The sequence below is a fragment of the Takifugu rubripes genome, chromosome 18, assembly GCF_901000725.2.
Source record: "Takifugu rubripes chromosome 18, fTakRub1.2, whole genome shotgun sequence".
In the NCBI taxonomy this organism is placed as follows: domain Eukaryota; kingdom Metazoa; phylum Chordata; class Actinopteri; order Tetraodontiformes; family Tetraodontidae; genus Takifugu; species Takifugu rubripes.
In genome coordinates, this window is record NC_042302.1 from 852,501 (window position 1) to 871,901 (window position 19,401).

Sequence of the window (19,401 nt, forward strand, 5' to 3'; positions counted from 1 at the left end):
CTTGTAGCTCAATCTGGGTGCTTGGAGCTCAATCTGGTTGCTTGGAGCTCAGGTGGTAGCTCAGTCTGGGCGCTGGTAGCTCAGTTTGGATGCTGGTAGTACAGGTGGTCGCTCACTCTGTGCATTGGTAGCTTGGGTGGGAGAGCAGTCTGGGTGCTGATAGCTAAGTCTGGGTGCTGTTAGCTTAGGTGGAAGTTAAGTCTGGACGCTGGTATCTCAGTCTGGGGGCTGGTTGCTTAGATGGTAGCTCCGTCTGGACGCTAGTAGCTCAGGTGGTAGCTCAGTCTGGGCGCTGTTAGCTCAAGTGATAGCTCAGTCTGGGCGCTGTTAGCTCAGTCTTGGTGTTGGTAGCTCAGGTGTAGCTCAGTCCGGACGATGCTAGCTCAGTCTGGGTGATGTTAGCTCAGTCTGGATGCTGGTAGTACAGGTGGTCGCTCACTCTGTGCGTTGGTAGCTCGGGTGGGAGAGCAGTCTGGGTGCTGTTAGCTTAGGTGGAAGTTAAGTTTGGACGCTGGTAACTCAGTCTGGGTGCTGGTTGTTTAGATGGTAGCTCTGTCTGGACGCTAGTAGCTCAGGTGTAGCTCAGTCCGGACAAAGCTAGCTCAGTCTAGGTGATGTTAGCTCAGTCTGTGAAGTGGTAGCTGAGTCTGGGTAATGGTAGTTAAGTCTGGATGATGGTAGCTCAGGTGGTACTTCAGTCTGGGCGCTGTTAGCTCATGAGGTAGCACAGTGAATGTGCTGGTAGCTCAGGTGGTGGCTTAATCTGGGTGCTGGTTGCTTAGGTGGTAGCTCAGTCTGGACGCTGGTAGCTCAGTCTGGGTGCTGGTTACATAGGTGGTAGCTCAGTCTGGACGCTGGTAGCTCAGTCTGGGTGCTGGTTGTTTAGGTGGTAGCTCAGTCTGGGTGCTGTTAGCTCAGTCTGGGTGCTGGTAGCTCAGTCTGGGTGCTGGTAGCTCATTCTGGGTGCTGGTAGCTTAGGTGGTAGCTCAGTCTGGGTGCTGGTAGCTCAGTCTGGGTGCTGGTACCTCAGTCTGGGTGCTGGTTACATAGGTGGTAGCTCAGTTTGGATGCTGGTAGCTCAGTCTGGACGCTGGTAGCTCAGTCTGGACGCTGGTAGCTCAGTCTGGGTGCTGGTAGCTCATTCTCTGTGCTGGTTGCTTAGGTGGTAGCTCAGTCTGGGTGCTAATCGCTCAGATGGTAGCTGAGTCTGGATTCTGATAGTTCAGGTGGTAGCTTAGTTTGGGTGCTGGTAGTTAGGTGGTAGCTCAATCTGGGTGCTGGTAGCTCATTCTGTGTGCTGGTTGCTTAGGTGGTAGCTCAGTCTGGATGCTGGTTTCTCAGGTGGTAGCTCAGTCTGGATGCTGGTTTCTCAGGTGGTAGCTCAGTCTGGGTGCTGATAGCTCAGGTGATAGCTTAGTCTGATCGCTGTTAGGCTCAGTCTGGGTGCTTGGAGCTCAATCTGGGTGCTTGGAGCTCAATCTGGTTGCTTGGAGCTCAGGTGGTAGCTCAGTCTGGGCGCTGGTAGCTCAGTTTGGATGCTGGTAGTACAGGTGGTCGCTCACTCTGTGCATTGGTAGCTCGGGTGGGAGAGCAGTCTGGGTGCTGATAGCTAAGTCTGGGTGCTGTTAGCTTAGGTGGAAGTTAAGTCTGGACGCTGGTATCTCAGTCTGGGGGCTGGTTGCTTAGATGGTAGCTCCGTCTGGACGCTAGTAGCTCAGGTGGTAGCTCAGTCTGGGCGCTGTTAGCTCAAGTGATAGCTCAGTCTGGGCGCTGTTAGCTCAGTCTTGGTGCTGGTAGCTCAGGTGTAGCTCAGTCCGGACCATGCTAGCTCAGTCTGGGTGATGTTAGCTCAGTCTGGATGCTGGTAGTACAGGTGGTCGCTCACTCTGTGCGTTGGTAGCTCGGGTGGGAGAGCAGTCTGGGTGCTTTTAGCTTAGGTGGAAGTTAAGTTTGGACGCTGGTAACTCAGTCTGGGTGCTGGTTGTTTAGATGGTAGCTCTGTCTGGACGCTAGTAGCTCAGGTGTAGCTCAGTCCGGACAAAGCTAGCTCAGTCTAGGTGATGTTAGCTCAGTCTGTGAAGTGGTAGCTGAGTCTGGGTAATGGTAGTTAAGTCTGGATGATGGTAGCTCAGGTGGTACTTCAGTCTGGGCGCTGTTAGCTCATGAGGTAGCACAGTGAATGTGCTGGTAGCTCAGGTGGTGGCTTAATCTGGGTGCTGGTTGCTTAGGTGGTAGCTCAGTCTGGACGCTGGTAGCTCAGTCTGGGTGCTGGTTACATAGGTGGTAGCTCAGTCTGGACGCTGGTAGCTCAGTCTGGGTGCTGGTTGTTTAGGTGGTAGCTCAGTCTGGGTGCTGTTAGCTCAGTCTGGGTGCTGGTAGCTCAGTCTGGGTGCTGGTAGCTCATTCTGGGTGCTGGTAGCTTAGGTGGTAGCTCAGTCTGGGTGCTGGTAGCTCAGTCTGGGTGCTGGTACCTCAGTCTGGGTGCTGGTTACATAGGTGGTAGCTCAGTTTGGATGCTGGTAGCTCAGTCTGGACGCTGGTAGCTCAGTCTGGACGCTGGTAGCTCAGTCTGGGTGCTGGTAGCTCATTCTCTGTGCTGGTTGCTTAGGTGGTAGCTCAGTCTGGGTGCTAATCGCTCAGATGGTAGCTGAGTCTGGATTCTGATAGTTCAGGTGGTAGCTTAGTTTGGGTGCTGGTAGTTAGGTGGTAGCTCAATCTGGGTGCTGGTAGCTCATTCTGTGTGCTGGTTGCTTAGGTGGTAGCTCAGTCTGGGTGCTAATCGCTCAGATGGTAGCTGAGTCTGGATTCTGGTAGTTCAGGTGGTAGCTTAGTTTGGGTGCTGGTAGTTAGGTGGTAGCTCAATCTGGGTGCTGGTAGCTCAGTTTGGGTGCTGGTAGCTCAGGTGATAGCTCATTTTGGATGCTGGTAGCGCAGGTGGTAGCTCAGTCTGGGCGCTGGTAGCTCATTCTGGGTGCTTGTAGCTCAGGTGGTAGCTCAGTCTTGGTGCTGCTAGTTCAGGTGGTAGCTCAGTCTGGGTGCTGTAAACTCAGATGGTAGCTGAGTCTGGATGCTGGTAGTTCAGGTGGTAGCTCAGTCTGGGTGCTGGTAGTTCAGGTGGTAGCTCAGTCTGGGTGCTGTAAGCTCAGATGGTAGCTGAGTCTGGATGCTGGTAGTTCAGGTGGTAGCTGAGTCTGGATGCTGATAGTTCAGGTGGTAGCTCAGTCTCGACGCTGGTAGCTCAGTCTGGGCGCTGGAAGCTCAGTCTGGGTGCTGGTAGCTTAGGTGGTAGCTGAGTCTGGATGCTGGTAGCTCAGTCTGGGTGATGGTAGCTAAGTTCGGGCCCTGTTAGCTCAGTCTGGGTGCTGTTAGCTCAGGTGATAGCTCAGTCTTGGCACTGATAGCTCAGACTGGGTGCTGGTAGCTGAGGTGGTAGCTCAGTCTGGGTGCTGGTAGCTGAATTGGCGAATTGAGGTTGGACGCTGGTAGTTTATATTTAGCGCTGGTTGCTCAAGTGGTATCTCAGTCCTGGTGCTGGTAGCTCAGTCTTGTTGCTGGTAGGTCTGGTGGTTGCTCAGTCCTGTGACCACCTACTTTCACTTTATCTGCTGGCTGCCACCCGACCATCTGGGGAGTGATAACCCGGGAATTATTTTACACCAGGTCCGGATGTAATGGACTGAGAGCTTGGATGAGGGTGGCAAGGAGAAATTTGAAGGCTGCAAGAAATTATCCTCGGCCTTCTGGTCATCACTGTGTTCCTCCATGTTCTCCACCTTTAATAATATGATTAGCAAACAACATTAGCAAGAAGGGAAATAATCCGCCAAAAAGTAGTGATAATAATTTAAACACCAATTATGTTTGTTTGTTTGTTATATACACTACATGGAAAAACAAAGCAAATCTTTGAACATGTATCTGGACCACGTGTTTGCCGATCTTTGATTATACACGCTAACGACACCCATTGTGTTATCCGACAACTCCCAATCAGGAGCGTTTGTCTGCCGGCTCAAAATTAGCCTAAATCTGTTGCGCTACCCAACACGAGCTGTTAGGTCAGTTCTCTTTTTTCTGCTTTCTGCTTTGACAACACAGAGCCCAAACATCCGAGGGGTCGCTCCTCAGGGAAGGTGCAAGACTTTTGTTCTCTGAGCTCTGAAGCTCTTGGTCAAGTCGTCAGGGAGACTTGACCTGATGGTGCTTTCACACTTTTACAGATTTTAGCTGCTGTTCTGTTGTGGTGCTAATGGGAAGGAAGTTGGAGATAAGATCAGGGGTGTGGAGGCTGGCTGGGGGGGTGGGGGGGGGGATTTCCTCCACTGGAACACTGAGGAGTCATTTGTAAAATGCATTGAAGACAGCTTGAAAGACGTGACCAACCTCAGCAGCCACCATGAACCCAGAGGAGGCTGACTCACACCTCCAAGGACTGATGGACAGGACATGGACATGACTTGGACCCACAGTTGACAGAACAAACACGAACCACCAAAAACCAAGATGGGGAAAATTAGCATTTTATTATGAGTTATTTTCTCTTTCTTACTGTTTATTCTGCAATTAAACCTAAACCAGCATTTGGTCATGTTTAAAGAACCAAAACACAAAAAATTTTAGAGAGAAGATTCAACAGGGTTCACATCTGTTGCTGCTACTGTTGCTACCATTGCGGTTGCTACAACTGCTGCTGTTGCTACTACTGTTGCTGTTGCTGCTGCTGTTGCTACTACTGCTACTGTTGCTGCTGCTGTTGCTACTACTGTTACTGTTGCTGTTGCTGCTGCTGTTGCTACTACTGTTACTGTTGCTGCTGCTATTGCTACTACTGCTACTGTTGCTGCTGCTGTTGCTACAATAGCTGTTGCTACAACTGCTGCTGTTGCTACTACTGTTGCTGCTGCTGTTGCGACTACTGCTACTGTTGCTGTTGCTACTGCTGTTGCTACTACTGCTACTGTTGCTGCTGCTGTTGCTACTACTGTTACTGTTGCTGCTGCTGTTGCTACTACTGTTACTGTTGCTACTACTGCTGCTGTTGCTGCTGCTGTGGCTACTACTGTTACTGTTGCTGCTGCTGTTGCTACAACTGCTGCTGTTGCTACTGCTGTCACTGTTGCTGCTGCTGTTGCTACAACTGCTGCTGTTGCTACTACTGTTACTGTTGCTGCTGCTGTTGCTACAACTGCTGCTGTTGCTACAACTGCTGCAGTTGCTACTACTGTTACTGTTGCTGCTGCTGTTGCTACCATTGCTGCTGTTGCTACTACTGTTACTGTTGCTGCTAATGTTGCTACCATTGCTGCTGTTGCTACTACTGTTGCTGTTGCTGCTGATGTTGCTACTACTGTTACTGTTGCGGCTGCTGTTGCTACAACTGCTGCTGTTGCTACAACTGCTGTTGTTGCTACTACTGTTATTGTTGCTGCTGCTGCTACTGTTGCTGCTGTTGCTGCTACTACTAAAGCTGTTACTACTACTGCTGCTAATAATGCTACTGTACTACTACTGCTGCTACTAATGCTATTACTACTACTAATGCTACTATTATTGCTACTACTACTGTTACTACTTAAGGTCAAAATCTTAAGGTAAAAATGTCTAAACTATATTTGTAATTTTCTGTTATTTTGCTAACAGACTACAACATGTGGGCTGTCACATGACCTCTTTGGTGGTCATGTGACCTCTGTCAGGCGCCTCATTCCCCCACTTATTGTGAATGACACATAAAACGAATGTCTTAATGATTTGGAGCAGCATTATGTTTCTGGTGTGGTCTTCAAGCGTTCGCTTTCCTGGAGGGACTAACCAATGTTCCCATATCCCTACAAAGCTATCAACAAGTTTGGAGTCAACAAACTTGGAGGAGAACAGCTCTGGTGCAGCGGTCGTCCACACGGCTTTGATATATGGGGGTCATGAGGTTGGGGTCTAAAATCCAACGATAGGTTTTAGTCACTCTAGTTCCGATGGGAGAAGCATTTGTAAATAAATTCTATGCCATTGTCAGAGTGTTTGGGAGGGGCCTACATGGATGCTTGCAAGCCACGTCATATCTCATCCGGCATGTGAAATTCCTCATCTGTGAGCTCAGCCGATCTGTGGTCCCAGGTTTTGTCCTCTCTGTAGATACCCCCCCCCCCCCACACACACACTTCCCCCGGGCCCATTAGCCTGCTACACAGAGGTGGGCATGTCAAGAATGCAAGGGTGTATTGTACACTCCCCATCAGTAACCTTCTGAGCACCTTCTGGGTCTTCTCTAAACCCCCATCCTCCTGGCACCATTCCATCTCACATCAGCCTCCCCTGACTCCCGTCCTCCCCATCATACCAACCCCCCAGTGGTCCTCTCCCTGACTCCAGCGCAGCGCAGTTCCCCGCAGACGCAGGACCAGGCAGGCAGACATGACTCAAATCCTCCCTGGTGCATTTTCCCCTCTGAATTCCGATTCAACTGAGTTATTTGTCTCCTTATATTTATCAAATGTTGTGAGAGACACTGAAAATCCTTTGGTGTGATTTATTAATGCTCATGAGTATTTATTTTCCCATCAGGGCGTAAATGTGTGAAGGAAAAGTTGCACTCCTCAGCCCCAAACCCTCTGAATTGTTCCGTAAAAGTGCATTTACACACAAACGCACCACAACTGTGGTCAAATCAACTCATGACACCTCTGACCTCATAATTGTCTCATTCTGCTTCCCAACATTCCTGAGGGAAATTCCAAAACCATCACATGACCTGTGATAGAAAAGGTGGCCTCAAGAATGTCCTGGTGTGTCAAACATGTAGAATGTAGAACTAAAACATACAGTGGGACCTGTACTTACGAACGTCTCTACATGCGAAATTTTCAGGTTACGAAGCGTCTCAAAGGGAAAATATTTCCTCTTGTCACGAAAGAAATTTCAGGATACGAAAGGCGAACGCAAACTTGCTTGTAGCTGCTCTGACATTGGCTATCGCCTAGCATCTTCCTGTAATCCCATTGGCTAGGAGGGACGTCATTATGTACAAGATTGTGTGTATCCCAGCGTCGTCTTCGTTTAACTTTTATTTATTGTGGGTGTGGCGGTGTTCGTACGTTCGTTGCTAGTAATGACGGCTAATGTAAGATTAGCCTGTAATAAAGTTCATTTTGTTCCTGGAGAAGCCTTGCACTGAATTCCTATATTTATTGTGCGGTAATCTAATTGTAACATGTATTTGTTACATGTTTTTAATGCATTTTTATGATTTATAAAAAAAATTATATCTGAATTTTTGGGGGCTTGGAACGGATTAGGGCATTTAACATGGAAAATGCGTCTCTACTACTATTTTCAGGTTACGAAACAACTTCTGGAACCAATTACTTTCGTAAATAGAGGTCCCACTGTATATGGACAGAACATATTCGCTGTAGGACCAGTAGCAATGGAAACTCAATGCTTTCAGGTCGATCCTTCTGTAGATCAGTGGTCCCCAACCACCGGGCCGCGGACTGGTACCGATCCGTGGATCAATTGGTACCAGGCCACACAAGAAATAATTAAATACCATATTTTCCGGACTATAAGTCGCACTTTTTTTCATAGTTTGTCAGAGGGTGTGACTTGTACTCTGGAGTGACTTAAATAAATACATTATTACAGAATTTCACATGTTCGTTATTTTCACACTGACAACCACAAGAGGGCGCTCATGTACTGAGGAACGAGTTACTTTAGCGACGCAGAAGAAGAAGCGGTGCTTCGTCTATGGAGTTAGACTTGAATGTTTGGTAAACTTGCTCGGCTGTTCTTTATGCTATAGTTATCTGAATAACTATTAATATGTTACGTTAACAAAGCAGACACGTACTCAGTTCGTTGTGGGTCATGTAGCTGAATTTGTTACGTTAGCATACCGTAACGCTATTGCTAATCCATGCAAATGGATTGCTAATTGCCTTTCAAGATGAAATGTATGTTCTTGGTCTCGGATTCTATCAAAAAAATTTTCCCCCAAAATGCGACTTATAGTCCGGTGCGACTTATATATCTATTTTTCTTCTTTATTATACATTTTTTGGCTAGTGCGACTTAAACTCCGGAGCGACATATAGTCCAGAAAATATGGTATTTCCGTTTTATGCATTAGCTGAGTCTGAATGATCTTTTATTTTCAAAAACATTTTGGGAAATGACCAGATTCTCTTAGTTACGTCTTAAGCGCCAAAATCGAACCCACAAGCGAGCAAAATGAAAAAGAAATAGACGTCTTTGAAAAAAAAATTTCAAAAAAGAAAAGCCCCAATCAAGAGACAGGAGAAGAGCCCTCTTCCAAGAAAAAGAAAGCTTTTAACAGACAATATCATGAGTTCTACTGAAAATATAGATTTAACCCAGTAGGTGATTCCTGCATACCAAGCCCACTCTGCCTAATTTGCGGCAACCGGCTCACTAATGAGGCAATGAAGCTTTCAAAACTACTTGGAGACCCAGCACCCTAGTTTTTAAAAGACAAGCCCCTGGAGTATTTTGAAAGAAAAAAAACAGGAACACAATGAGCAGAAGAAGGGCCCCCACATCAGTAAATATGAACGCACTGGTGGTCCAGTATTCTGGATTAAAGTCATGGCAGAATACCCTGAAACCACCACGGCACTGAAAACCATTGCCATTTCCGACATTCTATCTGTGTGAAGCGGGTAGACTGGGCATAAGCAACACATTGTCATTGTCTCCCATCACTCCCAGATGGGACCATCTCGTTGCAGAGAAACAAACGCAGGGCTTCCATTGATTTGTCGTTATGGTGAGTTAAAATTTTCATGAAAATAAATGTACTTTATATTCATCTTTGTAGCGTATCTGTAGCTTATTTTGAAGGGATGTTTAAACGTTATCGTAGCGAGCAGGAGAGAGTAGCGTTTGTGAGTCTTTGTGGGCACCCTTATCCGGCAGTTCAACCCCCCCGGGCCACAGTAAAATTGTCAAGCGCTGACCGGTCCGTGGTGATAAAAAGGTTGGGGACCACTGCTGTAGATGATCCCAGGACCAGGTCTACTCGTCGGAAAAGGCTGCTTTGCCTGTCAAAGCATGGAGAAGGGCCTTGGAGGAGGTCAGATGCTTTCCACCTGAACAGACGGGCACTGAGGGGCCCGGCAGAGCTTTACAGATGAACACGAACCACCTTGCAACTCCACTATCAACTCAAGGAAGGGGGCTTCAACTGCTTTGTTCTCTTTTGGAAAATGACTTCCAGGCATGAAGATGTGGGAAGCATTCGCAGCTGTGTTTCACGTCTCTCGTCAGGGCTCTGCTGCTCCGCTTTGCTCTGCTTCGCATGCTTGGTGGTGGAGGAGGCTTGACACGAGAGCGATGATAGACCACAGAGCACTGACACCTTCTTATCAGCAGCCTGGTACCAAGCGGAGCTGCATCTGGAGCCGCTGTGTGTGTGTGTGTGTGTGTGTGTGTGTGTGTGAGAGAGGTTTTAGTTCAGTGTCAGGAGGTTTTCCACAGGACCTCTGCCCTGACTGAGAGAAACCTGCAGTCAACCCTCCTTCCTTCAGTTCACACCAACATACGTTTGTCCTGACGGAGGGGTCACAGGAGGAGGACAGAGGTGACGCAAGATAACCTAAAAACGGAGTGGAGCCAGGGAGGGTGTGTGTATGTGACGGCGGGGGGGGGACATTCTTGAGACATGAACGGGGAGTCTCTGGCACCACATCTGTTGAGAGTTTAGCGGCAGCAGGGGTGGAGCTGGACAGTCTCAGGGTGCCACTAATCCTGATCCCCGCCACACACAACTGCCCACAAGTGTCACTTGTTTAATTTCTTACAAGACGCTCACTAATGTGTGAGTGTGTGAGCGTCTGTCTCTGTGTGTGGGTGTGTATGTTTGAGTATGTGTGTGTGTGTGTGTGTGTGTGTGTGTGAGATTGTGAGAGAGAGTGTCTGGGGTTAGGCCCTGGGATTCTGTAAAGCGCCTTGAAACAATTTTGATTGTAAAAGACGCTATATAAATAAAGATTGATTGATTGATTGATTGATTGATCGATCGATCGATCTTCTCGTCACACGTTGCTCTCTGATGATTTCGGTGTCATCAGGATCCCCAAATAAAGAGGTGGCTTTTCCACGTAAAACTGCTGCTGCAGTCTGATGATTCATGAACAGCTGATAAAACACCAGGTCTCATCTCCTTAACCCCTTTCAGGCTTACCGGGAGGGTCCACAACAGGTGGCATTGCAGGGCCCTATATGAACATTTGTGGGTTTGGTAGCTTGTGCCAGGGTACCTCAGTAATCCTCTGAAGGTGTTGTAGCTCCTCCCACTACTACCAGAACACCTTCCTTGTTCTGTCTGCACCAGGACTTGAACTTACAATCCTCTGCTTCTCAGCCTAGTCCCCAACAGACTGAGCTGCCAGCGTCAGGGGTCCTTCTCAAACCGGCTCTTGTTGATGTCATTTGTTAATAGATGCTAATGTGATGATGAAGAAACGGGGGAGGACGGGGAGGGGGCCCGGCTCGGTTCTTCCATCCGTCGTACAGGTCCAAAGCCAGGGGATAAAATGTGCTCTTTTTCCCAGAGAATATAAAGGTGGATGGACTCAGGAAGCAGGCGGCAACCCCAGCTGTTCAATAGGAGGAAATGAGCCATGTGAGTGGAGGGTTAGCGGTCCAGCCCGGGGCCCCTGAGGCAGGGCCACCCACAGGAAAAATGTCACTTTCTATTGACATTCCACGTACTGGGAGGCATTTCACCTCATCAAGATATACACACAATAGTCTGAAATACCACCCAGATTAATATGAAGGCATCACTCTCTGACCTTGTCATTCGGAAATACCAACCTTTATTATAAGGTGTGTATGGTTTTTTATTTGATCACATGACAGCTGGTTAAACATGTCGCCCTAAAGTTCTGCAACAAATCCATCAATGGACTGTATCATAAATGCAACAACCAAGAGAAACTAGAGATGACTGAAGCTATTTAACATTTGGACAAAAGGGCAAGATTAATATGCTCCATGTTGGCGTAATCTGACATATTATTACTATTATTATTATTGTTAGTAAAATAATAATACTATCAGTGGTATCTGGCTCACTCCTACATCCAAAATGGCGCCCAGAGCGGTCGCCTTAGCGTCTTGCTGCATTCTTGTTTGTCTATTTTTGTTTGTTAATCACGGATCACTGGGCCTAACGACTACAGACCTGTGGCGCTCACCTCTGTAGTCATGAAGTCCTTAGAGCGCCTGATCCTGCCACACCTCAAGTCCATCACCACCCCCCTCCTGGATCCACTGCAGTTTGCCTACAGAGCTAACAGATCTGTGGACGACGCGGTCAACCTGGCCCTTCACTCCATCCTGCAGCATCTGGACTCCCCAGGAACCTACGCGAGGATCCTGTTCGTGGACTTCAGCTCTGCGTTCAACACCATCCGCCCCGCTCTGCTACAGGACAAGCTGTCCCAGCTTAGTGTGCCTGCCTCCCTCTGCAGGTGGATCACTCACTTCCTGACGGATCGGAGGCAGTATGTGCGGCTGGGGAAGACTGTCTCGGACTCTGTCACCATCAGCACTGGATCACCCCAGGGCTGTGTACTTTCCCCCCTGCTCTTCTCCCTGTACACAAACTGCTGCACCTCAAGCCACCAGTCTGTCAAGCTGATCAAGTTTGTGGATGACACCACCCTCATCGGGCTCATCTCCAATGGCCACGAGACTGCCTACAGGAGGGAGGTGGCTCGACTGGTGTCCTGGTGCGGACACAACAACCTGCAGCTGAACGCTCAGAAAACAGTGGAGATGATTGTGGACTTCAGGAAAGTCACAGCCCCTTTGCCCCCCCTTGCCCTCATGGACTCCCCCATCACCATCGTGGACTCCTTCCGCTTCCTGGGCACCACCATCACCCGGGACCTTAAGTGGGAGCCAACCATCAGCTCCCTCATCAAGAAGGCCCAGCAAAGGATGTTCTTCCTACGGCAGCTGAGGAAGCTCAAACTGCCTCCCAGGATGTTGGCGCAGATTTATACGGCCATCATCGAGTCCGTCCTCGCCTCCTCCATCACCGTGTGGTACGCTGGCGCCACCGTCAGGGACAGACTGAGGCTGCAGCGCGTCGTGCGCGCTGCCGAGAAAGTGATCGGCTGCAGGCTTCCATCCATCCAGGACCTGTATATCTCCAGGACCCGGAGGGGTGCAGGTCGGATCACGGCCGACCCTTCCCACCCTGGTCACGGACTGTTTTCCCCCCTCCCCTCAGGCAGGAGACTACGGTCCATTCGGACCAAAACCTCCCGCTACATGAACAGCTTCTTCCCCTCTGCCATCGGGCTGCTGAACACCAAGTGACTCATCACTTAAGCACCACGTACAGCAGCCAGTCGGACCCATGAACAATACATTACTCCTGCATTGACCTGCACTATTTCTTACTATTTTTATATACAGTATACTGTATATATGTCTTATTTTATTTATCTTATTCTAGTGCTCCTTATCGTCGCAGCGTCACACCAAGACAAATTCCTAGCTTGTGTAATACTGTGTATTACATGAACAATGGCAATAAATCTGCAATAAATCTGATTCAGCAGTGTCTGATTCTGATTCTGACTGGTATCCGCCAACCTGGACACTGAAACGCTCCAGAACTTGTCTGTGTAAATTCTCAGTCATACAGTCATACAGGTCCTGGATGGATGGAAGCCTGCAGCCGATCAGCTGGAAGCTATCCATGTTAAATTGGAAAAACCATCCTTAAACAGAGGTGGTGGGCTGAGGCACTTCCTATCACCCACATACAATGCAGTCCTCCACTCCTTCCAACAACAAAACAAACATTCACACCATTCCAGGAGACCCAGTGACTCATCACCATGTGATCCAGCAGACAAAGGGGAGACACCTCAACAGAAACTAGGTGAACGACCCGACGAACGACCCTGCTAACCACTCTCAGGTGACCACCCAGATCATTAGCATGCTAATGGTCCACAGGGGCTATATATTTTCAAGCTCTCTCCCCAGCGATTTCAGAACTGAAGAAGCCTTCTGGATAGAAGGCGAAATGTCTTCAAGAGAAGAAACCCAGTCCAGTTGACAGAGAAAACTACCTTGGCTCCAGAACTTGTAATTGGTAGATCATAGGAGGGCCGGGCTGCAGCCCAAAACACTAAACGTAAACGCCAATGTTATTTACAGGTTGACTCTTTGCTTCTGAAACGCTGGATTACTGTTGACAGTGATGTATTTGGAAAGAACATGTTTACTTTTTACACATCAGGGCCATTTTATGATCACTTTAGCTCTTTCATGCGGCAATTTTTCAGGATCTCCCTGAAACACACTCGGGACCCCATCAGCCTGCTTAGAAGTGGGTCTGGATGTTTTTGTCTTCTCCGTTGGACCCCCTTCAGGGTGGAGGTTTCATTCACAAAGATAACCAAAGCTGAGAGTGCGGATGGTCTAAAATCATTAATATACCAGCGGAGCCACATATCAATCAATCTCAATCTTTATTTATATAGCGTCTTTTACAACCAAAATTGTTTCAAGGCGCTTTCCAGAATCCCAGGGCCTAACCCCAAACAAGCAACAGTGGCAAGGAAAAACTCCCCTTTAACAGGAAGAAACCTTGAGCAGGACCAGGCTCATATAGGGGGACCCTCCTGCTGATGGCCAGCTGGGTAGAGAGAGAAGAGAGGGGGAAGGACAGGTAGAGGAGAGAATAGGTAGGAGAGGCACAGAAACACATACAAAAATATACTATTTATACATCTGGGTCAGTGGAGCTGGTCTGGACCTTCATCATGAGAAGTTCATCACTTACATGAGGAAGAAATTTCTGATCGTTTCTTAACTTTCCAGGTTTTTGGAGAGCTTAATGATCACACTGGACCAGGATGCTTTGCAGCAATAAGACCAATGAAAATGTCCCATTTTAACCATGACAAGACTTTTTATTCAAAGGTTTAACGTGACATGAAAGCACATAATAAATTTTGGAAACATACAAAAATGCTGCATGATTTAAATGTGACAATAATATCAACACTTCAACTGTGACTGCATAAACACACCAGAAGAGTCCAACCCCCCCCCCCCCCCCCCCAAAAAAAATTAAAAAAAATCGATGCATAAAAGCAAACATTTAACCACATCAAACTAATTCAACCACTGATAATGAAACCATAATTACTTTTAAAATAAAGTCTGACTTTTTCCACCGCTTTGGAAAACATTTGGAACCTCACCACAAGAAACTACAGTTTCTATGCAACAGGAAGTGACGTCTCTGTACAGGAGGGTCGTCAGACACCCCCCAACCACGTGGTTCTGGTCAGGAGCTGCTGGTTCTAAGCTTGGGCTGAGGTCCGGTCATGAAAACTGGATTGGCTGCACGGTGGGGATCTGCAACACAGCCGCACAGGTTTGACTCTCATGTCTTTATTCATGAGGGATCAGGCCGTAGATCAGCCCCTGGGGTACCTGCTGATAGGAGGTGGTGTAGACCATGACGTTCTGCTGCTGACCATCCGCTGTGATGATCCCAGCCGGCAGTGGATTCGCTTCAAACAAAGAAAAAAAGAGCGCACTTTAACACACGACCTTGACTTCAGTACCTTAAATCCTGCACGATATAGCTGCGCCTGGCAATGAGCCGCAGGTTAGCCGCCAGGCGATCTTGATGGTCCACATAAAGCTGATTTGAAATGTTTCCTTCCTAAACACGGCAGTAACACAGCTGGAATACAGCAGTAAAATCAGATAACCAGAGCAGCCGCCCCCCCAACAGGTGTAACACAGCACTAAAATGACATTACAGTAACACGCCGGTTAAAAAACTGAGGAGGCGACCATCTGTTGATCGTCAGCATTTCTTCCTGTGTTATCTATGATGAGGGCGTGGACATGAAGCCCAAAAAGACTCTTCAACACAAACTAGCGTCTCCTCGGCACCTCACCAGAGCTCTTCAACCTGTCTGTCTTGTGCTGCTAGAGCGCCCTCTGGTGGCCGTGGGTATCCATTCTGATTCAGAAAACTTTATTCCTCCCAATGGGGCGATTGAGAAAGTCATAAAAATCCATAGATAAGCTGAATCGCTCTATAAGCTGCAGGGGTCAAAGCATGAGAACAGAGTAGCGACTTATAGTGCCGAATTTAGGGTAGTTTGAATGTAGCCGTCCTCGTAGGGTGTCGACTCAACAGATACAGTTGGCATTTAAATCAAAGCATGGTTTGTTTGCAGGGTGTCTGATGCTTGAGCAGATTGGAGGATCTTACTGAAGCTGTCATCTGTGAGCTCCTCTCCCAGGTTATCGCCTGCAGACACCCCAGGAATTCCTTTCTCACCCTTCATGGCCTGGAAAAAAACACAACCAGAGCGAGAAGAAGACCTCATTATCTATATAGATTCACCTCACACTCTCTCACAGGCAGGCATCCTTCTATCTTTGCAAGGACTTCATAGGCATAATGCATTCCCCAACAACCACCCCCCCAACCTCAGCCCAATTCTGACCACAACTTAAAAGTATTGACCATTAAAACAGTCCTTTATCCCTTTTAGAATTTTCCTTCCATAAACTTAACTTTTATTTTCAAGTCACTGTTAAACATGCCAAAAAATATATTATATGTACATTCTGATGATTACAGAATTCAAACACAGCTTTATTAAATTCTAAAAACGAAATGATCTGGTCTGAGTGGTAGTTGTAGAGCGCTCCCTGGTGGACAAACTACACAACTTCAACACCCATCATTTTGTTGTGTTACATTTATTAGTGGTATTCTATCGCTGCTGGCGATAGAATGGAGATAGCTCATATCAGTCCAGCTCCGCCAAATAAGTACAGTAATTATTTTTTGCCTATACAGTGATCCCTCGCTATATCGCGTTTCATCTTTCACGGCTTCACTGCTTCACAGATTTTTTTTGCGAGTCGTTCATTGCAGTTCTCAAATATAATCGAAGGTGGCATATCCGTTTATAAAAATCTTCTTGCTCAGAAAAAGAAAGAGCGCCAACAACTACCCATAACAATGTTCTTCTCTGGGAGAAAGACTCCTGCGCCTTCAGTAGAAACAGACGCTCCAGCGGAGCGGAGTCAGGACGAAGAGGCACAGCTGGGACTGTGAGATACGCGAGTGACAATGTTTCCAACCTTGTATTACTAGATTAAAATTATTGTTTTAAACAAATTTTGGGCTTTAAAACAGGTTTTGCATTGTAAAATAATAAAAAAATAAATAAAGCTGACTACTTCACGGATTTCACTTTTCGCGTGTTATTTTTGGAACGCAACTCCCACGATAAACGAGGGATCACTGTAAAACCTTTGACGTAAGCTTACAGAGTCCATTTTCAACTGTGCTGTTTCCTTCCCCACATAAAAACTTAACAAATAGGTCAAAGCCTGGAAAAATAATTTTGTCTTATAGTGCATAATTTACAGTATAAAGGTTATATTGATGTAAAAAGCATGCCTCGACGCCATGTAGGGATGTGCAATATGGATTGAGTGCCTCATTGTACAGCAGTTCTGAATGGGTTAAAGTTGGGAGGACCAGGCAAAATGTTCTCACTTAGAAGATGTTTGTGCTTAGTAAGTACACACACACACTCACCTCACGAAATTTCTGCAGGTAGAGCTTCAGTGGCTCCACATACATGTCGAAGCCAAGCGTGGACATCGCAAACAGGATGTCCTCCCCATTGATGGTCTTCCTCTTCTCCTGGTGGCAGCGCTCGCTCGCCTCTGATGTGATGAAGCTGATGAACTCGCTCACACACTCTTGAACACACTCCTTTGCATCCTTGGCAATCTGTGCAGAAAAGTTGCCACTCATTTTATGGTCATTTCGGGTCTCGCGCTTCCCCTCAATAAAGCGCCCGTTTCCCAAGAAAACATAAAGAATTGAGCAGATTTTGGCTAATGAGTTATTTTTTAAATACAACTGGGCAAGTCTGAAATGAGAAAAAAAGCCCGATTTACTCTGAAGCATCAGTAATAAAAGATAGGTATATTAGTCCACATGGAGACAACGGCGCTGCTCCCCTCACCTTCCCAGTCTGAGGAACAGCATTTTTCATGATGCGAGCCACGTTAGCAATGGGGAGATAGATGTCCTGTTCCCTGAAGTTCTCCTTGATGCTGCCGTCATCGTGGTCATTCAGACTCTCCTCAGCATCGTCTGCACACAGCAAACACGCTTCCTGTCAGTCCAGTCAGAACCCTGAGAGTTCTACCTGTTCTCGGCTTTTCTGATGTCCCTCACCCTCTTGAGACTGGAGGACATAGTGACCCGACGCCATGTACTCGCCGGTGATGCCCAGCTGGGAGGCATCGGTGGTTGAGCTGTCTCCATCCATCTGCAACATCAGGAAACTCAGATATCTGAAGACACCGAAATGACCGAACGAGTGTCTCAAACCGATTCTGCGATGCACGTTTTTAAGCAGTGGGTTCGACGCAAGCTTTGACCCCTTTCCTCATCCATTTATGGATTATTATCACTGCATATTCAAATCAAAGCCAGCTTAGAATCCCAGAAATAAAGCCCCAAAGACTTGGGAAATCAACTGTGGTGGATTTGAGCTAGGATTAGCCGAGGCTACCAAACCCCAGAGCTAAGCAGCATTGAAGCATATGTTGATTAAACTAGTCGAAGTGTTTAGCCCAACTACAGGGCTGCGCCGGTTATTACCTTTCGTTATTAACCCATTCACCATGATTCTATTCACTGAAAGCATTTTCAGAGTAAATCCAAAGCGATTCGCGCCTGTAGATGAGGGGCCGGCCTGCTCTTTGTTGCAGCGCACAGGGAGACGCGGCTAAGGCCGAAATGATAGATAGCATTTCTCAAATATGTTTCCCCAAAACTTCCTCATCCGCAACCGTCGTTCACTTCGACAGCAAATAAAAAACAAAGACAGTGACGGACATCTCCATTCGAGGTAACGAGAAATCGGTTAGCAATCATTGGCCGGAGCCACGCACAAACCTGCAATGAAGCCCTGGTTGGTTCCCTTCCTGAAACGGCGGTTTGGTTGGACAGAAAATGGCTGCGAAGCGACCAGTCCCAGCGCGGAGACGCGGCGGCTGCACCGCGGCTCAGCGGCGGCGGAGGGGCGTTTACGGACGCCGTTCCGAAGCTCAAGCAAGAGGGAAGCCAATGACGAAATACGTAAACTACAAACTGGACAGCTCCTTATCGTCGGCAAGCTTGTTTTACATCGAAAGCATGAATTTTTTTTCGAGATAAAGTGCACTGTCTGACGCCAAAGGTGGTTCAGAGGCGGTTAGATGACATCTCCTACGTTTGTGTTCGCATATGAATGCAACACTTTGGTCTCGCAGACTTTTCTTGGTTTATATCAGGGGGTCACCAACCTTTTTGAAACCTGGAGCTACGTCATGGGTACCGAGTCGTGGAAAGGGCTACCGCTTGACACACTCCTCTAAAAGAACAAATTGTGTGTGTGTGTGTGTGTGTGTGTGTGTGCGTGCGTGTGCGCGTGCGTGCGTGCGTGCGTGCGTGCGTATTAATAACTTAGAGTGGGTAACAGAAAAGATCAATATTCAACACTTTATTATTATTAATCTCAGCAATTGTTCAGATGATCACTTCTACATTTGATCAGAAAAAAAATGTCGAGTTTTCACCAGACCCTTTCAACCATAAGAAAGTAAACCATTTTAACAATTCATAAACTATGTTGAACCATGTTTTAAAAAGTTATGCAACATTTTTTTTAAAATTAACTTTCATATTGAATAAATCTTAACTGAACAAATCTACTGCAATTCTGCTCAAAATCTGTCCATCCTACCTGGAGGAGCTAGTGATACCTTATCAGCCCAATAGACCGCTCATTGTTTAATCTTAATGGTGAACAGAAATGTTAGATGTATTTACAAGCAAATAATAATATCTGGCTGGAAAATTAGTAGTAGCAACAGCGGCCACTGCTGGCCCAGTGGAGAAGTCCAAAAATCTTACAGCACCTGGCAATCCCAGGCGGTCTCCCGTCCAAGTACTAAGCAGGACTGATGCTGCTTAGCTCCCACGATCAGACGGGATAGGGCGTTGTCAGGGTGTTATGGCCATGAGTGAAAGCAGAGTCTGTGAAAGGCCTCTTTTTATCCCACTGCTATATCTTTATATATCAGTCAGGATTGAACAGCATCACTGTCCGCAAACGTTTTCAACATTAACAGCCATGAAACAGCGTCCCCAAAAGTAAACAGTGTCTTTATTTGCATCCATGCAACACTTGGACATTTTGAAGCGCAAGGTTGAGTCTGAAAATGTCCTCACCGCTGTCCTATGGGCCACTTATAGAGCAATACAGCCTGGACAGCAAATATAAGGCAGCCGCGGTCTTTGGCTCA

At 47.3% G+C, this 19,401-nt stretch overlaps 1 protein-coding gene across 2 annotated transcripts; it reads right to left on the reverse strand.

Annotated features, from left to right (window-relative positions):
• Nucleotides 1–13,937: 13,937 nt before the first annotated feature.
• LOC101072888 (nuclear transcription factor Y subunit beta) lies at nt 13,938–18,418 on the reverse strand. 2 transcript variants are annotated; one of them, XM_003978387.3, is made up of 7 exons: nt 18,011–18,418; nt 17,285–17,378; nt 17,070–17,200; nt 16,634–16,831; nt 15,287–15,365; nt 14,491–14,570; nt 13,938–14,412 (listed from the first exon to the last, which is right to left on the reverse strand). In XM_003978387.3, the coding sequence occupies exons 2-7, from the start codon at nt 17,376–17,378 to the stop codon at nt 14,380–14,382; spliced, it is 615 nt and encodes a 204-aa protein (XP_003978436.1). In that variant the 5' UTR covers nt 18,011–18,418; the 3' UTR covers nt 13,938–14,379. The 2 variants fall into 2 exon arrangements, with proteins under 2 accessions (XP_003978436.1, XP_011618010.1); XM_011619708.2 differs by lacking the exon at nt 18,011–18,418 and adding an exon at nt 17,714–17,965.
• Between the last annotated feature and the right edge of the window lie 983 nt (nt 18,419–19,401).

Coding starts and splice junctions, on each gene's coding strand:
- LOC101072888 (XM_003978387.3), bottom strand. CDS start 17,378: ATGGATGGAGACAGCTCAACCACCGATGCCTCCCAGCTGGGCATCACC. Junction 16,832..17,069: donor CTGTTCCTCAGACTGGGAAG/GTGAGGGGAGCA, acceptor TTTTCTGCACAG/ATTGCCAAGGATGCAAAGGA. Junction 15,366..16,633: donor ACCTGCAGAAATTTCGTGAG/GTGAGTGTGTGT, acceptor GTTTTTTTCCAG/GCCATGAAGGGTGAGAAAGG.